Genomic DNA, 22,939 nt, shown 5'->3' with positions numbered 1-22,939 from the left:
GTACCTTCTCCCTTCCAAACCCTCTCTTTCTAATACCAAACAACTGGCAGGCTGTTGAATGTGTTTATGTAGCTGCAGGAAGCTGATGGTGGCAAAAGCACTTTCTCTTAGATTCTGCTGCCTTGTATAGTCTGAGCTAGTTGTCGTCTTTTCAATCTAAAGTGGTCTGAGAAGGAAGAGGGCATTTTTTCACTGGCACAGAGTGAGGGAGTGCTGCAGCAGTACTTGCCCACTCAGAACATGTAAGGAAAATAACCTTTTCCTTGACTTTGCCTTTGGTGTCCCCAAAGAAATTCAGGGTGCTTTCAGGGTGCACCCTGAAATTTAAAGAGCTTTCAGGGTGAGCAAGCACATTGATACTACTGCTTCTCTGGTAGGAGAAGTAGTAGGTGCTGCAGTGCAGACACACATATAGCAGCATGGTATGGGAGAAGAAACCTCAAACAGTAGGTAGATGATTTGAGAGCAATCTTGTGTATCAAAGCTGAGCAGTGAAAGAGCAGTGCAGCACCAGGGCCGGGGGGGGGGCGGTATTATCAAGGAGGAGGGCATGTTGCACCCCCTCAGGACAATTATGGTGAGTTTTCTCTCACCCCCATCTCATATCGCATTCTTAATCAAATTTTGATCTTAATCAAAATGTACTTGTTTGTTTATTAAAATCCTTTATAAGCTGCCTTTCCTAAGCTCAAGGCTGCCACAACAATATAAACAAAATCAATTCAAGACATAAAAGTAAATGTAGCAACATGCAGAAACAGTGCGACAACTACAATAAAAAGAAATGCCATGACTGTGCTGAATGCCTATCGGAAGACTTTTACATCTTCCCTTGAATGCTGCCAGAGTTCAGACATTGTAGGCAGCAGGACGGATGTTACACCACCCCGGGACAGCCAGTGTAAAGGCCCTGCTTCTAGCTAAGATTCTTCTAACCTCATGCAGCAATGCAATGCAAAGAAGGATCTGACCAAATTGGTGAAGTAGGTGTTTGGGAAAATGCACAAAGGCAGGCACTGAGACATTGGATTATCACGTTCAGGCTTCCATTGAGTTGAGTTTGCATGTAGGACAAGGAACCAGAAGGGCAGGGAGAGCAGTTTGGGCTGGCACTTAAAGCCATTTATATTAACAATAATCATGGAAAGAATCCTATTTTAATACAAACCTAGCAACTAAGCATCCTAAAGACAAGTCTGCACATGCTGCAAAGTGCATGAAGACATATAATCCAGAGGCGTGAATCAGAAGAACCTGTCCAGGGCAAAACCTGGCTCATGTGAGAGGAGAGGCATCCCGGTTTGCAGCCTCTGCTTCAGGACCTCAAGGGCAATGGCAGGGAGATTGTGGCCAAGCATTGTAGACAGGGGGACTGCAGTTGTGTCCATGTTAAAGAGGATAGTTGTCCAGTAAAATAGTTGCTTGGTGTTACTAGTGCTAGTTATGGTCCTTACAAGTCTGTTATCAGTGCCATTTGCCATGTGATTTGCACACATCATGGAGTGGCCTGCTCAGTGTCCCTCTTATCTGCCCTGGAAGTGGTGGTGGACCAGCTACAGAAAGAGCATCTTTAGCTATTAGCACACAATGAAACTGAGAATTTACAGCCAGGGATTAATGGAATTAAATAAGAACAATCATGCCTCAGCACATAAATTATTTATGTACAGTCTTGCTGTGTTCGAGCAATGGTTGTATTTGAGCTCCCTCTCTTGGCTTATTGTCTGTATTACAGGCAGGCTGTGCCCACAGGATTCCCAAAGCAGGGGAATCTAACAGACAGTAGAAAGATACTAGGCCAGTGGTTCTCACACACTTAGCACTGGGACCCACTTTTTAGAATGCAAATCTGTCAGGACCCACCAGAAGTGATCTCATGACTGGACGTGACATCATCAAACAGGAAAATTTTTCACAATCCTAGGCTGCAATCCTACCCACACTTACCCAGGAGTAAGTCCTATTTACTACCATTGTTAAAAACATATTTATAGTAGCTTGTTAAAAGTACAGGTCTGTCACGTTTCCCCAAATGCAGTCACATCCCATGGTAACATCAAGTAATATATTAAAAATAACATATTGAAATGAATGGGGACCCCCTGAAATTGGCTTGCTTCCCATCTAGTGGGTCCTGACCCACAGTTTGAGAAACACTGTACTAGGCAGTTTTGAGCTCTAACTGTGCTGAGCATGAGATGGGTTATTGTCACTGCTTTTTTCAAGCTAGTATGGCATGGATGTTGTCTGCTGAGGAGTGACTGAATTGTTTGGAGGTCTGTACTTTGTATCTTTCACTGAAGCAAGAAGAATACTAGTGCTGCTGATCACAGGCACAAGTTCAATGAAGCATATCAGCCTTTATACTGTCTCCTCCTCCTTGGTTTCAAAACCTATCCAAGTCTGTAGCCTTTGTGTCACTCCTGAATCCCTGAAGGCAGTGCAGCATCACACTCAGAGGGATAAGCTCATCAGAATAGCCATTCATGTCATTTGGAGAGTATCCTGAGAAGCTGAGTGGATCAAGTGCACATTTGAGAATGTTACAGGGTAGAGTAAAACAAGCCCCAGCCTTTTCTGCCCCTCATCTAACACATGTCTTTGAGAACTGGCCCAGGAGGATATCCTGCCTCAACTGAAGTGAATATTTCAGTGAAGCAGGCAGGAAGAGCCACCAGTGGGGGACATCATTTGAGTGACCACAGACTGCTGGCCTGTTCCTAACATTTTCCTGACAGGCAAGTGTGCGCCCAGTTAGCTAAGGGAATAGGAGCCTTCGGGTACAGTTTTGCCTTTGTAAAATAAGTGTTTTTCCCACATTACTGGGGCATCCCGATGATGTAGTTTCAAGAAACTATTGGCCTGCCCCGGCCTCACTTTATTAAAGCAAACATAGTTGCTGGTGGCTGCAATGCTCCAAATAAATCAAAGCCCCCATTATTATTATTGTTGTTGTTGTTAATATATTTATATACCACTTTTCAGCTAAAAGTTCACAAAGCAGTTTACAGAGAAAATCAAAGAACTAATGGCCTCCTGTTCCAAAAGGGCTCAAAATCTAAAAAGATGCAAAAGAACACCAGCAGACAGCCACTAGAAGAGACTCTGCTGGGGTGAGGAGGACCAGTTATTCTCCCCCTGCTAAATAAAAGAGGAGCACCCACTTGAAAAAGTGCCTCTTACCCAGTTAGCAGGGGTTCAAGCACTGATTACTAATTACAAGCACTAGTGCAAATCCCTCCATATGTAATATGATGTCATGGAAAGAGGGAGGATATCCTGTGCATGGCTCTGTATCCCTTTCCTCCTACACCCTTATTTTGAGAATTTTAAAGAACTTCTGTCTGTAACTCTACCACGTTGTTGTACTAGCTCATTTTAATCACACAGCAAGAAACACAGCTCACAACTTCTGACTCTGAACCCTCCCTTCCCTTCTATCCAGCTGGGATGGAACCCACTAGTAATGATTCCCAGATTTCCCTCTCCTTTCCACTCCTGCCTAACTTGCCTTATTTACTCATTTGCACGCCATTAAGGGAGAAACAGGTGCATATCAATTCATCACTGGGGTTTAAATTAAATCATTTCACTTCTAAATGAGTCACTCATTTGCAGGCGTATTTAATTAGCTCCTCTTCACAGCCAGGTGGATTCCTTCCCCTGCCTTGCTCACCTGTTTGCCCTCTGATGGTGTCATTAGTGAAAGAACAGTGGAAGCTTTTGCACTTCCTCACCCACAAGGCAAGAGGATTGTCTTAATGGCTGTGCTGATGCTGCCCTCCAAGGGCATGGCCTTCTGTTCCAAAACACAGCAGCTGTCTCAGTTTGAGTCTGAACAGAGAGGTGTTTTGTTTCTCTGACACCGACCCTGGCCTTCACCTTGGAACAAGACCCTTGGGAGAGCTGTGCAGAAGTTGCACAGTTGAAAATGATGTGGGCCACATAGTTATGGATCACCAGTCTACTACCTCAAAGGTGTGTGGGAGAGAGTGCAACCATCCTCTCAGTGTGCAAAAGGGGCTTTTCCTTTCCAGAACTCTACGGCTTGACATTTGGCTATTGTGAATTATCATCCATTCTCCCCTAGAGGAACACAGGTCAGGCTTAAAGATGTAATCAAATCTTCTCTCGTGGAAACTAAAAGCTGTTCAGGTGTAAGATGGACCGCTTCAGGCAGCTGTGGACCAGAGACTCTGGAGCAGCCTTTTTCTAACAAGTGGGGCATGTGCTTAATGTGACTTAGGGTGCAATCCTAACCCACTTTCTAGCACTGGCATAGCTGTGCCAGTGGGGCATGTGCTGCATCCTGCAGTTGGGGGGCAGTCACAGAGGCCTCCTCAAGGTATGTCAGTGTTTGTTCCCTTTCCTAGAAATTGCATTACCCTTATGTCAGTGCTAGAAAGTGGGTTAAGATTGTGCCCTTAGAGTCTCAATCATGAGCTGCAGAGAGCTTGGCTGCCTCTGCTCCTGCCACTTTGCACTGCACTGCCTGCTTATCACTTTGATAATAGAAGATTACAGGGTTCCTATTGGAAACATCTATTTACATCCTGCATTTCCCAAACTGCCTATTAGCAGTGATGTCATATTCTTCCTGCTGAGGCTGTGAAAATCCCCTCTCTGTGCCATGTTGCTCTTTTTTGAAGCAGAGCTCTTCTGCCGTTGAACCTAACATGGAAATGTTCTGTTTTGCCAGAAAGGTTTATGAAATATCACAAACTTTACCATCATCACCATGCCAGTGATCCAGTCAGTGTACAGAAATTTTGAGTAGTTGTTACTCCTGGAAATGCAGGCAAGGAAAGTGCCTGCATGGTTGTTAATGATTAATAGCTTGGGCAAGGAAGTTCACATCAGAGTCGAGGGAACTAAGAACAGTACCAGCTCAGACTGCATTGTGTTAACTTTGTTGCTGATGTGCATGCTAGTTTGTCATAAATTAGCTTGCTCTGGGCCTGCTCTCTTGTTAGACCCTCTGAACTGTGTCTGTGGGTCACTGGCAGATGGGGCTGTGAATTGCAATGCCTTGTTGTCATAGCTGGGTTTGTTCCCCAGTAATATCATTTGTTTGTTCCCCTATCATTAACTGAAGACTGCAGTCAGATGCTTCTGCAAACTGAACACAGAAGCAGCTTTTAAAGTGCTGGTCTTCTTATGTGTAGCTGGAGGAGGCTGGGCCAACTTTCTTATGAAATGTCCTGAAAGGCTTACTGAGTGGTAGGCTGGGAGAGTAGCTGGCTGACTAGCACCCCATATCTGTCCACTGCCCCCTCTGGTCTGCTGCCAGATGAGCAAGCAGGAAGAAATGGGGCAGCACCACCCCCCCATCTTCGTCCTTTTTGTGTTGGAGGAAGGGGAGGAATCCTGCCTGGTCCACCCACCTGTCTGCATAGGAAAGCAGCTAAGCTGACTGAGGGTGGAACCCCTTCTCTTCCTGCCTCCTTCCTCCATTCAAGTCTTGTTTCAAATGAACAAGAGCGGGAAATGCTGGGAGCGCTCCCAGCATGTTTTGCTCTTCCTATTCATTTGCTACAGGACCTGTATGGAGGAAGGTGGGAAGGTGAGAGAACAGGGACTTGCCTCCCTCCCTTCTTCTTATCCCTCTGGTGGGGGCAACCCTGGGCTGTCTGAGACAGTGGTCGAGCTTTGGTGGGGCCTGAAGGGAGTCCTGTACCAATTCATCTCAGAATAACATTTCCAGTGACTTTGCTGGTGTTTCTTCTACATCATTTTAGACTAGAAGTCCTTTGGGGACAGGAAATCATTTATTTATTTTATTTACTAACTTATTTATTTTGCTATGTGGGCCACTTTGTGAACTTTTTTGTTGAAAAGCAGTATGTAAATATTTTAATAATAAGGGAAGTTTTTCAAAAGAAGAGACACTTTGCCTATGTGGTGAATTAGTCCTGTCAGCTATAGAAGGGATTGTGGCAATTATCTTGATGAAAGCAGACAAGTGCCCTGGATACACGTAGGTGGATGAGCACAGCTTCCTTACCACTTGATCTCAGGTCATACTCTCTCTGTCTGTCAGCTGTGTTGAGGATGCAGGTGTGAATTCACTGTGATTCCATAGAATATTGCCTGGCTAAAAGAGATCTCTTTGGCTGGGCATGGACAAAACTGTGAAAAAACAATCATTTAATGATACTGCTTCCACAGAAGCCCTGCTCACATGTTGTTCCTCTGAACACTGTTCATATGTTGGGGGAGGGAGGAGCAAGAACACTCTGCAAGTCCTGCCAGCATGACCCCAAAGCCTCAACTGCCACACACATGGCATTGGCTTGCATTGATGAACAAAGTACCAGGGAGAGATTCTCCCCATGACTGGGAATAGTGAGAATCTCCTTGGATGTAGCAATTGTCAGAGCAGACAAATGCTGTACATTTGGGGATGAGGGCTTTGGGAACATGTCAGTACAGGGGCAGGACTTGCTGGTGTGCTCTCCCTGACCCCCAGTGCATGAGTTGGGTCTCAATGTGAGAAAGGACTAAAATCATTCACAGTTCCATGAGGCTGCACTATCATCTGGTTCCACCTCAGTGCTGCATCCTAATCCTCCAGAAGGGGGAAGAGAACTGCACTTGCTCTGCACTCCTGGTAACCCGTTGGAGATTGTTAAAGGCATTTTCCTATACTTTCTTGCCATCACTGGCTTCTTTGCAGTTTCATTCCTGGCACATGCACATTTAACTTCCTGAAAAAAATTGACAGTGCTTCTGTTTTCCAGTAGCTCTAGTGACCCTGACAAACTGAAGCCTTGGGCCGTGAGAGTCTTGGACCTTATTTAACCCATTTCTGCCCAGCCCACAGGTGTACACATTTGATCCCGGTTGTGTATATGCAAGGTTGGGCAGAAATGGCTTAAAAACCAAATTTACAGCATGGTGCTATGCATGAAGGAAGTCCCACTGTGTTCAGTGGAGCTTACTCTCAGGTAGATGTGTCAAGGTTTGCTGCCTTACAACAGCAATGGCTAACAATGTACACCGGTCTGGGTTACATGGGCTGCAGTACATTTCTCTGCAGGAAAGGAGAAACAGCATTTGGAGATTTTATTGTTTCCTCTGCTAACACCACTGTGACACATGCCCTGTTTTTTTTTCCTTCTTTGCTTGTTTTTCCTTATTTTGGACACTTCTAACTCCCCAGAAGCTCCTGTGCAGGTTCAGCTGCCTAAAAAGCTGCTGGAGCATCCTTCCGCAAGCAACTTCTTGTTCTTAGTCTGAAACTCCATTATCCACCAGCCATGTGTTTGTGGATTCAGAAACATTCTTTCCTGTCTGGAGTAGCTAATCTGCCTCGAGATTGGCATGCCCTGCTGACTGGGCAGCACCCCTCAGTCTAGGTGAAGTGATGGGACAGAGTGGCCAGGTGGGCTCCACCCCTCCAATCAGTTAACCTTAGGACATCATCAAACTTTGGATACTTAGGTCCAAACACAAGGAAGGTCTTGTGTGTTTTCTGCCCACTCTTGCTGTGAAAACTGAATACTGGTTCATAGAAGGCACACCTACTTACTCTCCACAAGTGCTGTTTCCAAAGATTATTAGGACCATATAAGTAGCTAGTGACAGGAACTGCCATCATAGCTAGATGCATTAGGGAATTGATTTATTTTTCTTTGTTTGCCCTTCTCTGCACCAAAGCCAAGCTGCAAACTTCACCAATTTAGCTTTGAGGGAGTTTTGTGGGCTTTGATTCTGAGTTGCATCCCACCTCCATCTGCTGGGCATTCCTGGATATTGTATGTATTTGATCAGGCTTTTGTTTTGTGACCCTCCAGCTGAGTTTGGGCATCTTCCATCAGCCTGTTTGTACTTTCTCTTTCCCCTTCCATTTTCTCCATTTTGTTCAATTCCTTTTCTTGTGGATTTTTAATAAACTAGTTGCATTTTTACTCTTAGCTCACTTAGTCCAAGTTCACAGGTAATTCTATGGGTTGTTACATCTGAACATTCTACAGATGTGACTGTGGTTTTGATTTTTAATAAGAACTCCAGGGGTTCAGTGCTCTCCTGGAAAAAGAGTGTTTTCAGACTCTCCCCCCCACCCTCCCGTCGTGGTCTCTGTAGCCTAGGATGGTAGCAGCTGATAAAGCTGCCAGTTCTCCCCCGATTTTGCTGCTGACCCAGTAAAAAGGAAAAACAGAGAGCAGGAAGGGTGCAAGCATGCGTACTAATCACTAGAAACTATTCCCTTCAGTCAGCCTGCCTTCTCCCAGTATTTTCCCTGACAACCACATATCCAGAGACTTTGTTCTGAAATTGAATGGGAAGAAGCTGCAGAGGTTGCAGAGGAAAAAGTGATAGGGGGACACCCTTATTCATCTGTAAATGTTGCCTCACCACTGGGTGGCATTTACAGTAGTTTGGGCTTTCAGATGCATGTTTGTCACAAAACAAATAGTTCCTTCATTAGCTATTCTCTGAAGAAAAGAATATCATTGTACATACTTGCTTCTGTTTTCAACCTTGCTTTTAAACGTATTTTGCCAGTTCAGAACTCAAAAGTGTATTTGTTCCATTGGGGCATAGACTTACCAAGATGCTGCACGTAAGATAATTCACCTGTGTAAGAATGCTCACCCACTTGGAATGAACTACTGTTTTTTACTTTTAGCTATTTGACATCAGAGAATTCAGTGTAAAAAAAATGTTTAATTGCTGCATTGACTGCAAGAGCAAACTCATATTATTGCTTTTGGAATCTGCCCTTCAGTATACGCGTAGCTCTTTTTTCCCCCAGATTGAATGTGCCCATGGCAAATAGATCTATGAATCAACCTGCAAGTCTCCAATATGAAAGTTCTGTGTTCTTTCTATCACACTGTTTCACATTCTGGAAGTGGCTGCTGCTTGTTGCAGACTTGAGAAATATATCTAGGTTGTGATGAAAACATGTAAATAACCTGAAAGTACAATACATTTTGGCATTCCTTTTTCCCCCCTCTCCTCTTCTTCTTTGCAGTCCATTGATCCTGGGCAGCAATTCACTTGGGAGAACTCCAACTTGGAAGTGAACAAACCAAAGAATCGCTATGCAAATGTGATTGCCTACGACCACTCTCGTGTTATCCTTACCTCCATTGATGGTGAGTTAATTAGCAGCTACTGCACTGTGTACAAGGCACAGGGATCCCATACTATGTGATATGGAAAAAATGTATCCTATTTTAGCTCTTGCTGACAACCTCATGCTGTGGAACAGGGGCTAAGATGAGTTGCCTTTGGAGGGCGGGAGGGGGTGTGCTGTGACTCAGTCAGACATGACTTTATTACTGATCCACTGTCACACATTCTGGGAAGACTTGCAGTCATCCTTTATGCACATCAAGGCTTCAGGAACTTGGCATCAGAATTCAGGCAGGCCCTTCTGTTAGCAGTCTTGTCTAGAGTCCCATCTTGGCAGCTTTTGCTGTTGTTTTTGTAAGTAGGTGGAAGGCACAACTTGGCTAACTTCCTCTCCAACTTTGTTGTCCAACAAAGGTTGGAGACAGACAACAGGTTTTTCAGAGACTTGAAGACAGATTACTGGTCATGGTGCAGTCTTTCCACATTTGCCTAGTAAATAGGTTTTGAATTGCCTTTATCAGGTGGATGGAGTGTGTTTGTGTGTGTGTACACTATTAGAAGTGATGTGTCTCTCAAACTGTTAAAACTACCTAAAATGTCCTAAAACTACTGTTTGAATCCACACAAAGGTCATTTTTGAGCCTTTGAGCCACAGGCTGGTCAGGGCTTTTATCTGTGGGTTGAACAGTTTGGCATAGTGCTCTGTGCCCAGTTCAAGTTGTTACTGACCTTTAGAGCCCTCCACATTCAGTGCCCAGATTAAACTATTTCTGCCCAACATTGCATATACACAACAGGGACCAAATGTGTACATCTGTGGGTGGGGCAAAAATGGGTTAACTTGTATGGAATGCCTTCAAACAAATGAGCTTGACTTTAACATCACAACCTCGCCTGCCCTATAGTTTGGCCCATCACTGACACAAGTTCAGTTGGCAAGTACCAGTAACGGCCTTTTCTGTAGTGGTGCTACACCTGCAGAACTCCCTGCGCAAAGTCACCTGCCAGATGACCACCCTCATAGTTTTTAAAGTAGTGGGTAGTGAAGACTCTTATTTCGCCAGGCTTTCCGTGAATGATTTTATTGCTGATTTGCTGTTACTTTAATCTCTGCCAATTATGGTTTTTATTGTTTTAAATTGATCTTTTTATTATTTTGCATGGGATCATTGCCCACCACCTTGAAATGTTTTAGAAGGCGGTCAGAAACATTGTAAAGAAATAAATTCTGTGAGCAAACAGGACTATGCATTGTCTCTGGTGTTCATAGTCTTAAGACATCAAGGCATATGTGTCCTCCCCTGGGCTATGATTAGAGCTGTTTACTCTCTATAGTGTTTGCCAGTGTCTGGGCCATGACACAGCCACTTCTTCTGCACTGCAGCTGTGCAAACAAGTCCTCAGCCTCTCATCTTCACTGACTTAGGTTAAGGAAAGACAAGGGATTGCAAGATTTCAGTGATGGTATATTAAGGCATAAAATGACATTGGCCTGGGAGTTTGGGTAATTGGTGCCATGCAATACTTCCCCTGCCATTTTGAGCAAAGAGAGAGGGAAAAGATGTGGCTCATTAGGGATAGCATGAATCTATCCATCTTATAGTGTGACTAATAGCCTCATACTTGCCACCCAAGTGTGGCTTCAAAATTTCACTGCAAAATGGGACCCTGGCAGGTTCTCAGCTGTTGTCTCCATGGAGTATGTGCCCCATAGGTAAATCTGTCTTCGTTGAAGCAGTTGCTTATTTGTTGATCACACAGGGAGAGGTGTGTTGTTGCTAAAGAGATGTCAGTTGCAATAAGTTCTGACTCTGGACATACAGGAGCCCAAATCTTTGGAGGAGCCGGCATTATGCTTCTGCAGTAGCAAAAGACAAAAACACTATCTTTATCTCTTGCAGAGTAGCCCTAGCTTTGCTGGGTGCTGATTGGCCTGCAACATGTTTGATTTGGATTGTTGGGTTGTGTCAGACAGTTTAGCTTTCTTCTTGTAAACTATCAGTTAACATGGCTCTTTCATCCATTTCACCAGTCTGCACAGCAGCGGTGTCATGTTAAGCAGGATGGCTATTCCATCTCTTTCCCCTTCTAGAATTCTGACTTGCTTTTGTTTTTCGAACCCCAAAGTCTCATGCTGCCCTTTTGTCCTCCAGGGGTCCCTGGAAGTGACTACATTAATGCCAACTACATTGATGGCTACCGCAAGCAGAATGCCTATATTGCTACACAGGGACCTCTGCCAGAGACACTCAGCGACTTTTGGAGGATGGTGTGGGAACAACGCACAGCAACTATCGTCATGATGACCCGGCTGGAGGAGAAGTCTCGGGTAGGAAAAAATGGAAGCTTTGTTTCTGGGCAGAGTAGTTTGGGAATCTGGCAAACTACAGACATTGAAGAGCATATCTCTCTAGTGGCCTATGAGCTAACTGTGCAACCTGTTCATTGGGAAACATGGTGTCTCAATGGTCAGACCATTGTGCAGACATGAATGGGATCTGCTATCACAATTCCCACCCCCTTGCATGAAAATTTGCATAGGACTTTAGGGACATTCCTGTAATCCTGCATGTTTCACTAGCTCTGTGGTCATTGAGTTTAAGATGCCTGTGTCCAGAAATACCTCAAATACCTCAGAGATGTAGTTCTTAGTCTGCAGATACATTCAGCTGTTCAGAAGAAGCTTCCTTCTTCACCATGTGAATTTTACCTCTACAGTACAAACTTAGCTTTTGCTGAGGCCGTGCCAATTTCCAGTAAGAATTGCTATGCTATGAATTGCTGTGGATCCAACCAAGAGTTAATATCCCTGACTTCAGCATTTGACATTCAAAGTTGGCCTGTTGGCTATCATGGCTAGGAGCCATTGTTCTTTGCATCTTTGTTCTGAGTGCTAGAGGACGTCACAGCATTCAGTAGCAAATTGTTCAGTTAACAGCCCAGTTCTATCTAAACCCCTGTGTGGCAATGCAGTGGCACTAGCACATCCTTCGCTGTATCCCACAGAGGGGTCTTGGTTGCCGGAGGTCTCCTTAGGGCAAGGGAACATTTGTGCCCTTGCCCTTGAGTAAGCTCCAGCAGCTGCTATGTGTTAGCTTGGAACTGCGCCAGCTATATCGCTGGCACAATTCCATGTTGACCCATGCAGGTGGGTCAGGCCCAGGAAAAGGGTTTGGATTCGGGGCATCACACCACTGAACCATCCCCCTCCCAGGCCCAATCCACCCATCCTCCACCTTCCCTCCACCCTGTTTCATTCCTGTGTCAGGTTTATAAGCTTCAGCAGCCCTCCCAACATCTGACAACACTGTCACAAAGCGCTTTATGACTGCATTATGTCAACCTGCAGCCATAGAATGTGCGTTCTACCAGTGCTACTGTTAGTTATGATTAGACCATAAGTTGATGCATTCTGAAAAAACAAAATCCTCAGATACCCTTTCGTTTGACTTAAATCTATGCCTTTTAATCTTTCTAGATAACCTCAAGTTTTCAAGACATTTTTCTCTAGTTGCTGTTCCTACATTTCATAAATCTCCTATCAAGTCCCTCCTCAGCAAAAAGATTACTTAGATTCTAAGCTAAACAGCCTCAATTATTCCTTAATAATGGTTGATTTTTTCTGGAGCAATCAAAATAAGATGTGGTCACCCCATTGCAACCATGTACAAAGATGATAAGGCAGGCTCTTAAACTGCACCTGCTCTAGAAAAACAGAGGCAAAGGCTACTTTTCAAGCTATGAGTTTAAAGCCAAGGCCCAATTTGCTGTTTCAAATGCACCCAAGTGGTGATTGCAGGTTGTGTAAAACCACTCCTCACAAAACACCATCCCCCTCACCACACCAAGGGACACCCCTCTCTTCTGAAGTTTGCATGGATATGACTAAAATTGTGAGAATTCATGGGGAGCTGATCTTCACCATTTACCAAGTGGCACTGTGGTTGCATTTTGAACCACAACACCATGTTTACTGGCACATATTAACTGGACTTAAGAATTCCAGAATTCAGAATCAGCACTTGCATTGGAGGCAGGAACAGTCCTCTTAATGTCAGAATAAATGAATATCTAGTTTGCTTTGCTCTGAGGCAGTCCAGCTATCAGAAGATACTCCACAGAGTGTGTTTCTTCAAGATAACATGTTCTCTAAGGCCCTTGGGCACCTGTCTCTGCCTCCTTCCTTGCTGCTGTTGAGATGCACATTATCTCCTGGTCGCACACTTTCCAGGCTTCTCTCTCCTAATTACCTCCTAGGAGATGGAGGATGCAGTAGCACCCTCAAGGTGACATACTTCAGCAAGTTAGCCCGCTGCCCAGGCAAGTGTAGTTGAGGGGGAGGGGTGCTGTTACCTACATGTTCCTCTGTACTGAGCGGAATTCTACTGCTACACTGTAGAAGGCTGCTAGCCCTTAATATTGCTCACAGATAGGATATACTTCCCAGAGAAGCAAGCAGCCAACCAATTGAATCCAGGCACCTAAGGAATCATAATTGCTTCAGAGTGGCATCAGGCAAAGAGGTACTTGAGAGGGAGGAGTAAAAGTCTGATCCAGAGATGGAGGATGCACTTTTAACACCTCTCCATCTTGTTCAGTACTCACTTGAGCTTGCCCCTTTTCCCGTCTTCCAAGCTGAAGAGCTGCCTCCCATCCCAGTAGGTCTGAGAGCTGCCTGAAACAAGTGCTGGCAGGTGTCGACCATTTTCACAGCCCCAGTAGCAATACTGTGTGTGTAGATACTCTTGCTGCCTTGAACTTTGCCATCTGGGATTCCAGGAGCCCAGTACTTCCAAGCCTTTCTGCATTTTGTGAAGGGAGCGGAGCCAACCCTAGAAGCTTGCAGGGCCTGGTTGGAAACATCTTTTGCAGGGGTGGGCGAGGTCCATGGAATAAATAAAATTTATTATAAACTTTATATCTCTATGGTAGAATGGAAAGCAGTCAAAATGTTTGGTTAAAAAGTGCATGTGAGATAATGGATTTAAGCACATTTAAATATAAAATTGCATACAAGAGTAGATTACCCTAGCACGAGACCCTTCCTAGACGCGGGGAACAATTGGTCCAATTGGCTTAAAGCCAACCCTGGAAGAGAGAGCAGGAAAAATGTGCCAGGAGCCTTGGTTTTATGGCCTGCAGATTATGCCAGCTTAATGGCACACATCATCCTTACCTTTCAGGTTTGTGCAGTATGTAAAAGCTGCAAGTAAGAGATCCATCCACTGCCTTCAAAGCATTCACAATTGGCAGCAGAATATGCAGTATACCATTTTCTCTGGAGCCTAGTCTAGGGGCATTATGTTTGCAGAGGAACTAGCTCTGACTGCTTGGAGTCCATCCTTTCTCAGAGCAACCTTCTCTTGCATGCTCATTGGCACCCGCCACATACCTCCAGGACACAAGTTTTGGATGGATCCTCCTGACACTAGTACCTTCTAAAAGCAGCCCTTCTCCTTTTATTGCACCTGTTTGCTGGGGAATCCTCCTCCTTCTCTCAGCAGTTGAGGGAGCCAGTAGACACTGCCAGCAGCAGATGAATTTCCAGGTTGTGAGTGTGTTCCTGACATTGATGAGAAGCAAGCAATGCCAGAAGAAAGACTCTGTTATCTGGTTTAGTGCCATCGTGCATCAGCTTCAGCATAAAATTTACAGAGCTTGAAAATGGGGCATAAACATTATGGGTAAATTTGGCAGAAAATGTGAGTGACTCTTATCTGGTCATGAATAAATAATTTTCAATTACCAGCCAGGGCTCCGCTATTAAACCCTGGGATAGATTACTTCAAAGTTTGTTTTGTGTTTGTACATACACAGCAATACCATTTCCCCAGAGTTGGGCAGGAACAGGGAGACTTTTACTGAAGAGGCTGCCAGACTGAGGCAGGTCCTGCACTCCTGCCATCCAGTTGTGAAGCTATCTGTCATTTGGGTGAGGGAGCTCACAAGGCAGCCAGGCAGCAGGCCTTCCTTACTAAGCACTTAGTTTGGGGGCTTCCAGGGAACCAGGATTCTAGACAGGCACACAGTTCCTCTGCAGACTTCCCACCTGCACAGACACTCAAGAAAACCCAAGCACAGAAAAAGGTCAGACCTTGCCCGAAGCAGAGGAAGTTGAAGCCCAGTGGAATCACTCCAGGCTATATGATGCACTTTCATCTCTTATCCAGGAATGGTTACAAAGCCCACCCACTAAAAGCATCTTCAATTAAAAGGCAAAACACTATTTATAATTAGACAGTTATTCCACGTTCTCTGCATTCCCTGTAAAAACACACACAGCTAATAATTAACTTTACTATTTCTTGACAGGACTAGATGATCCTCATTCATTCTTCCTTGCGTAGGGCAGGGATGAAACTGTTCTGATGTACCCAGGCAGCTACATTCTTAGCTGGTCAGGAGAGGGAGATGCAGGCAGAACAGGTTGAAGGGCAAGAGAAGGTTTGGGGAAGGGTGGGCCCCCATGAATATGTGGGGTGGGGGGAGAGAGGGAGCAGCAAGCACACTGGAGTTTTATTGAAAATGTTGTCAGGGGTGTGAAAGAAGACTTGGGAGAGGAAGCAGGGCCAGCTTCTCCTGTCTTGGATAAATAGTAGGGGTCAAAGAGCAGGGCCCATAAGCAAGGGGGGTTGCAGCTCTAGAGAAATAGGAATTGCGTCTTTCAGTGGAAATGGGCAGAGTTTAGTCCCAGCTGACTTTTCCAAGTAGAGTTATAAAAGGAACTCCAGTTTCCAGTTTTTGGACTTTGACTCCTAACAAAGAGCTTGGGGGACAGAGAAGAGAAGTCAAGGGCAGAGAATTGGAAGAAAATGGGCATTGGAACCTAATGCATTCTCTGGCAATATAGTGCCTTTCCAGCAAAGCAGGTCACCTGTCTTTGAGCTAGACAGCAGCATTCTCAGCCACCCAGTTGGTGGTTCCTCCCAGCACATGTACCCAGCTCAAGACAAAGTCATGTCAGATATGCATTTCTTCAGGGCTTGTTTTGACAAGTCAGTCAAAGAGGAGCTCTCTATAAAATCTCAATTTGTTTCTCTGGAAATTTTCTGAATGTCCATTCAGAGACTGTAAGCCACTGGGCTTACTGCTGTGATCAGCCTAAATGCCTCTCCTTATGTTGTCTTGGCTCAAATGGGTGTCTCCCTTCTGCTACTCCTCAGGAATCCAGGGAAGACAATGCAGTGATTCCTGTAGCAAGATCCCCTCAGAGATCCCAAGCAGTGGATTATAGGCTGTGGCCAAACGTCCCACATTCACTACTGAGGGGAAGGAGAGATGAGTACACCTTTCTACAGCCATCAATCTTCCCAAAGAGCAGGGAACAGATAGGAAATTACAGGGGAAGAAATTGCTTTTGAATTGACCATTTCTCTTAGTTTCTCTCCCTCTCAACCATTAGCATCCTTGTTCCGTATTCCTGCTTTTGAGCACCAAGCATCTTGTTCCCTGTCTGACCACTCAGATTTTCTGGCCTTTTTGTAGAATGAGGTACAGCACAAAACAAAAATACATATTGGTTCTATAAGTGTAAACCAAATCCTGTACTTTGCAATTTTGTACTCCTAGGCCTGTGTATTCCTGTCAACCATTGTCTTCTAGCAGGCACAGTTGATATTTGAGAATTGAAGGAGGTGAAGAAAATCAGGCTCTGAGCTTGAAGTATCACAGAAACCTATGCTGAGACCTGTGACCTATTCTCTCCTGTCTCCCACTGCAGGTAAAGTGTGACCAGTATTGGCCAGGCCGTGGAACAGAGACTTATGGATTGATCCAAGTGACACTGCTGGACACAGTTGAGCTGGCAACTTACACAGTCCGGACGTTTGCCTTATATAAGGTACAATAGGGAAATAACGTGAGCAGTCAAGGTCTTGTGAGAGTTCCCAGAAGTCTGCTGCCCATGAGATGCATGACTTCAAGGTGGTTCTCTTCCCAGTCCTTTGGATATGGCGTGCATGGAGGTGTGTTGGCACTTTGGGGTTGAAAGAACCCATAACCCAAAAGCCGTGAACCCACCTTCCATCTCTATCTAGGCTCACATCCAACCTTCCCTGTAAGCTGTGTGGCAGTCCAGCTATACAGCTATAATAGGAGCCCCACGTAGCTGAAAACAGTTGCTGTGCATTGCAAGAGGGTGGCAAGAGGACAGGCACAGTGACTCCATGACCAGCAGCTGCTTGGCTGGGCTCAATCATGTAGGCAGTGGTGGCAGCATTTGAGCCCACCCTTTCCTATTGGCACTCCAAAGCACTGCAGATGACAATTACATCATTGCTGAGCACTCCAGATGGATAGCAGGACCCACGCAGTGGGCTCCATGCACTAGGAAAAAAAGAGAAGGAACATCTTATATTCAGTCTCTGTTTGGGAACAAGTAACCAGCCCAGCTTTGAGAACAATAACATTGGATGGTGTGACTGCAGTGTGGTATGAGGTTGTTTTCTATCCTTGCATAGCTTGCTCAGAAAAAGGGAGTGGGGTTTGGGGACTACCGGTGAGGGCCAGGCCTGATGTCACTGAGCTGGTGTTCTTAAGTTGAATCTCAGGATTTGAATGTCCAGAGGAATGTAAGCATGTTGAGTAAAAGTTGTAGAGCAAAGGTGTCAAATATCAGGCCCACAGGTCAAATGTGGCCCCTGGAAGCAATTTATCAGGCCCTTGTTATAATTGGGCTCTCCCATATCTTGAAATTATGGACAAGGTTTGCACATTTTCTGTTCTGTCATTTGTAGCTAAAGGGTTTCTATGTGAGAACAAAGTGCTGATTTCTCACCATCATCTGCTTAATGGTGTCACTTCCGACCCTCAGCAGGCACCACGAATGATAACTTTGGCCCTCTGTATGAAAGGAGTTTGACACCTCTAGCGTAGAGTAAGCCTCTACTGTGCCATGTATGTTGAAGAACTTTCATTAATCTATGGTACATTAGCATGAAACCAGGGAATGAATTAAGGCCACTGTTCACCACCAGCAGCTGTCATATTTTGGATTCTTCCATAGAATGGGTCCAGTGAAAAGCGGGAGTTGCGGCAGTTCCAGTTTATGGCTTGGCCTGACCATGGAGTACCAGAGTATCCCACTCCTATTTTAGCCTTCCTGAGGCGGGTGAAAACTTGCAACCCCCCTGATGCTGGGCCGGTGGTTGTACACTGCAGGTAAGACTTAGAGGATGTGTTTGTGGCCTTAGGGACATGACGAGCCTGCTAGTTCCTGTATTGTGTCATTAGCACATCAGTTGGAATTTATAGCCACTCAGCTGCCGCAGAAGTAAGGGAATTGGCATTATAGTCCCTCTGTTAGCATAAACAGCACTTTGCAGTCAGTGTTGATAAGAGCAACTCTTAATTTTCTCTGTTCTCTCAAACAGCAACAGTATCATAACAATGTGAAAAGTAGAATTTCAAGGGGGATTCCACATTTGAACATAAGAACGTAAGAGCCCTGCTTGATCAGGCCGAAGCCCCATCTAGTCCAACTTCCTGTATCTCACAGTGGCCCACCAAATGCCCCAGGGATCTGCATCCTGGTGCCCTCCCTTGCATCTGGCATTCTGACATAGCCCATTTCTAAAATCAGGAGGTTGCACATACACATCATGGCTTGTAACCTGTAATTGATTTTCCTCCAGAAACTTGTCCAATCCCCTTTTAAAGGCATCTAGGCCAGATGCCATCACCACATCCCGTGGCAAGGAGTTCCACAGACTGGCCACACGCTGAGTAAAGAAATATTTTCTTTTGTCTGTCCTAACTCTCCCAACACTTAACTTTTGTGGATGTCCCCTGGTTCTGGTGTTATGTGAGAGGGAAAAGAGCGTCTCTCTAACTACTCTGTCCATCCCCTGCATGATTTTATATGTCTCAATCATGTCCCCCCTCAGACACCTCTTTTCTAGACCGAAGAGGCCCAAATGCTGTAGCCTTTTCTCATAGGAAAGGAGCCCCAACCCAGTAATCATTATGGTTGCTCTCTTTTGCACCTTTTCCATCTCCACTTTATCTTTTTTGAGATGGGGCGACCAGAACTGGACACAATACTCCAGGTATGACCTTACCATCGATTTGTACAACTGCATAACAATATTAGCTGTCTTATCCTCAATGCCTTTCCTAATGATCCCAGGCATGGAATTAGCCCTCTTCACTGCCGCTGCACATTGGGTCGACACTTTCATCGAACTGTCCAGAAGGACCCCAATCTCTCTCCTGATCTGTCTCAGACAGCTCAGAACCCATTAGCCTATATGTAAAGTGTTGATTCTTTGCCCCAATATGCATGACTTTACACTTACTTATATTGAAACGCATCTGCCATTTTGCTGCCCAGTCTCCCAGTTTGGAGAGATCCTTCTGGGGCACTTCACAGTCTCTTCTGGTCTTCACCACTCAGAAAAGTTTGGTGTCATCTGCAAACTTGGCCACCTTGCTGCTTAGTCCTTCCTCCAGGTCATTTATGAACAGGTTGAAAAGTACAGGTCCCAGGACAGATCCTTGGGGCACTCCACTTTCCACCTCTCCATTGTGACAATTGCTCATTGACACCCACTCTCTGCTTCCTGGACCTCAACCAGTTCCTAATTCAGGAGAGGACCTGCCCTCTAATTCCCTGACTGTGGAGTTTTCTCAGCAGCCTTTGGTAAGGGACCATGTCAAACACATTCTGAAAGTCCATATATATAATGTCCACGGGTTCTCCCGCATCCACATGCCTATTGATCTTTTCAAAGAATTCTAAAAGGTTCGTGAGGTAAGACTTACCCTTACAGAAGTCATGCTGATTCTCCCTCAGCAAGGCTTTTTTGTCTATGTGTTTCGAGATTTTATCTTTGATGAGGCATTCCACCATCTTACCTGGAACAGGTGTTAGGCTGACTGGCCTATAATTACCTGGGTCCCCTCTCCTTCCCTTTTTTAAGATTGGTGTAACATTTGCTATACAATACAATCCAAATTTGTATCCAGAACAAAGAATATCACAAAGATGCACAATCCAGCACACAAACCACATGGCACCCAATAATCATGCAGTTTTAATTGTGGTATTGACTTGCTTCTATAAACAATCTGATTCTGAAGGTTGAAGGTAGTTACAACACATTTCAGTGAAACATAAAAATAAACACTGAACCTATCAGTCTTTAAAAAACAAAATCTTACTCAACCACAATAAGATTGTACAGGTGCAGCCTATTTATCCACAGATTTTTTATCTTCGGATTTGTCTCAACACGAATGGGGTGGGGTACTGATGTACACACACCTTTGCCCTTTGCTGGTGTCTCACTCCATTTCCAGGCAGCCCAAAACACTGCAAAAAGGCTCCGCCTCACCCAGGCAGGGAATAGCCCTGGAGCCCTGGAAGAAGTTCCCTTTGCAAAGGAACAGTAACATTCCTGGAGCCCCTGAGCCAGCCAAGGCTGAAGAGGGGAAGGGGAGGCAAGAACCTCTGTAGCTAGAACACATGCAGCAAAGTGGAGGTGGAGTGCTCTCTCTCTCTCTCTCTCTCTCTCTCACTCTCTCTCTCTCTCTCTCTCACACACACACACACACACAGAGGGGCAGGTGCCATAGCAACAGAGGGGATTGCTTTAAAGAACCCAGGGAGTGTTTACCGAACCCCCCCCCCCATGGTGCAGGCTATCACAAAGCCTTCCCACCAAGCAAAGCATGCGATTTACAGCCCAGTCCTCTCCACACATTCCTGGGAGTAAGCCCCATTGACTGGAATGGGGCTTACTTCTGAGTAGAAATGCATAGGGCTGGACTCTTAAAAGCTCAGCATCCCACCTGTGAAAGAAGCTGGGACAGCTGGCAACGGGGAGGGCTGAGTACAGAGCAGAGGAGGCAGGAGGGGGAGGCGATTGAGAACCTCTGCCTTAGTTTCTTTCCAGCCCCAAGTGTCAGGCTGCAGCATATTTGCGTAACTCTATGGAATTTAGCACATTTTTCTTAATTACAACGGAATTACGTTCCGTCACGGAATGGAACTCATGCGCATAAATAGGCTCCACCTATAATGCCAAATCACAGTTAGTATTGTGAGAACGATCAGGCATAAGGCTTGGCCTTTCATGATTCCTCCTCCCATTAGCCGCTCCCTTTTAATTCCAGGATAAACACTTTGGGGTCATGGTTTGCAGGAAACCACAGTTTGCTATTTCATGTAAACCTGGAAAACCTGTTTGCCGAATTCCCCCCCCCCCCAATGATGCAAGCTCTTGGGAAGCCTTGGAGAGACAGGTGACGGTGAGCAGAGAGCTGGACTACAAGTCCCAGAATGCTCCGGGGCAGAGGAGTTTCCATGATAGTGGTTGGGTGGGTTGCAGGAGCGGCAGCAATGAAGAGGAGGAGGAGAGGAACCTGCAGCACTGTTGGGAGGCCGAGTGGGACACAAAAGCTTCCCAAGCAAGCTCACCATTCCAACTGTGAAAGAAGCAGGACAGCTGGTAACAGGAGGGCTGAGTACGGAGGGGAGGGGAGGGAATTGAGAACAGCTGCCTTAGTTTCCCTCCAACCGGAAGTGTCAGGCTGCAACCTATTTGCTCTGTGGACTCTAACTCTATGGACTCAGCACAACACATTTTTGTTAATTGGGCTGAGTCACAGAATGGAACTAATGCGGATAAATAGGATCTACCTGTATATCTCAGAATTTGGCATATGGAATTCAGGATATTATCTTGTGTCATCTAAACCTAATGCTTAACCTTTCACATGCTAATTGATAATGCTTTTTAAAAAAAAAAACACACACACGGGTGTCACTCCACACATACACAAAGTACAAACATGCATACCCCACACACAAACACATGCATGCTCATAGACTATCTTGGTATACTTTGGGATGAAAAGGAATGACTGCTTCAGCCACAAACATTAGTTTGTTAGGAATCAGCAGCTTATCTGGCCAGTGATTTATGTCCTGCAGCTGAGCGGGAACTATTACTGAACAAACCACTTCATCACTGCAGCTCTCACAAACTCCTTAGAAACGGTATTTAATGCTCTCCCTTCATGCTCTGGTTCATTTGGGAGTGGTGTACAATTAACACACGCTCTCTTCCCATTAAAACCCTGTTAAGAATTTGACGTGAGCAGCAGCAAGAAGATGTCCTGCAGCAGAACTCATAGCTGTCAGATAGCACATCTGTTGCTTGTTGGGGCAGTAGCTGCTTGCTGATTTGTGCATGGGGAGCAGGATCCAGTTGTTTGCTCCAAAAGGTCACAGTGCTGTCTCCACTGAGTTAAGGCTGGAGCTCAGTGGCTTTGTAAGACATTGCTCAAGGGCAGGGCAGGAAGGAGTTGTACAGAATCACAGTATCCTGATTTGCATGTTCTCTATTCACACATGTCAAGCTAGAGCATCTAAAGTGTGACCTTGGGAAATTTCTGCTCCTGCCACTTACAGGCAGGGCAGAATATGGTAAAGGCTAGGCTTACAGCACTGTTTTATGTTTTGTGCCGTTTCTACAGCGCTGGTGTGGGCAGGACAGGCTGCTTCATTGTCATTGATGCCATGCTCGAGAGAATGAAGCATGAGAAGACGGTTGACATCTATGGGCACGTGACATGCATGCGCTCACAGAGGAACTATATGGTGCAGACTGAGGATCAGTATATCTTCATCCATGAGGCCTTGCTTGAGGCAGCCACCTGTGGAAACACTGAGGTGCTTGCACGTAACCTCTTTGCCCACATCCAGAAGCTGAGTCAGGTACCTCCAGGTGAGAGTGTCACAGCAATGGAACTGGAGTTCAAGGTGAGCAGAAGAGCATTCACAGATATACACACACTGCATCCCGGGGCTGCATGGCTGGAACTAGCATCTCTATCTGACTTCCCCCACAAA

At 45.4% G+C, this 22,939-nt stretch overlaps 1 protein-coding gene across 7 annotated transcripts in view; it reads left to right on the top strand.

The window, feature by feature from the left end:
• Positions 1-22,939, top strand: part of PTPRF (protein tyrosine phosphatase receptor type F) — a 182,558-nt gene that overhangs the window by 148,863 nt on the left and 10,756 nt on the right. For all 7 annotated transcript variants that reach the window (XR_010794327.1, XM_066624235.1, XM_066624234.1 and 4 more), the window contains 5 exons: positions 8,981-9,104; positions 11,238-11,413; positions 16,805-16,924; positions 18,089-18,243; positions 22,564-22,849. Coding sequence is in view for 6 of the 7 variants with exons in the window: in XM_066624235.1 (XP_066480332.1) it covers positions 8,981-9,104; positions 11,238-11,413; positions 16,805-16,924; positions 18,089-18,243; positions 22,564-22,849 (861 nt within the window). In the remaining variant the exon portion in view is untranslated. The remainder of the gene's footprint in view (positions 1-8,980; positions 9,105-11,237; positions 11,414-16,804; positions 16,925-18,088; positions 18,244-22,563; positions 22,850-22,939) is intronic.

This window comes from Tiliqua scincoides, chromosome 4, assembly GCF_035046505.1.
Source record: "Tiliqua scincoides isolate rTilSci1 chromosome 4, rTilSci1.hap2, whole genome shotgun sequence".
NCBI lineage: Eukaryota > Metazoa > Chordata > Lepidosauria > Squamata > Scincidae > Tiliqua > Tiliqua scincoides.
Note: the sequence above shows the minus strand (reverse complement) of the source record. Positions and strands in the feature narration are given on the sequence as shown.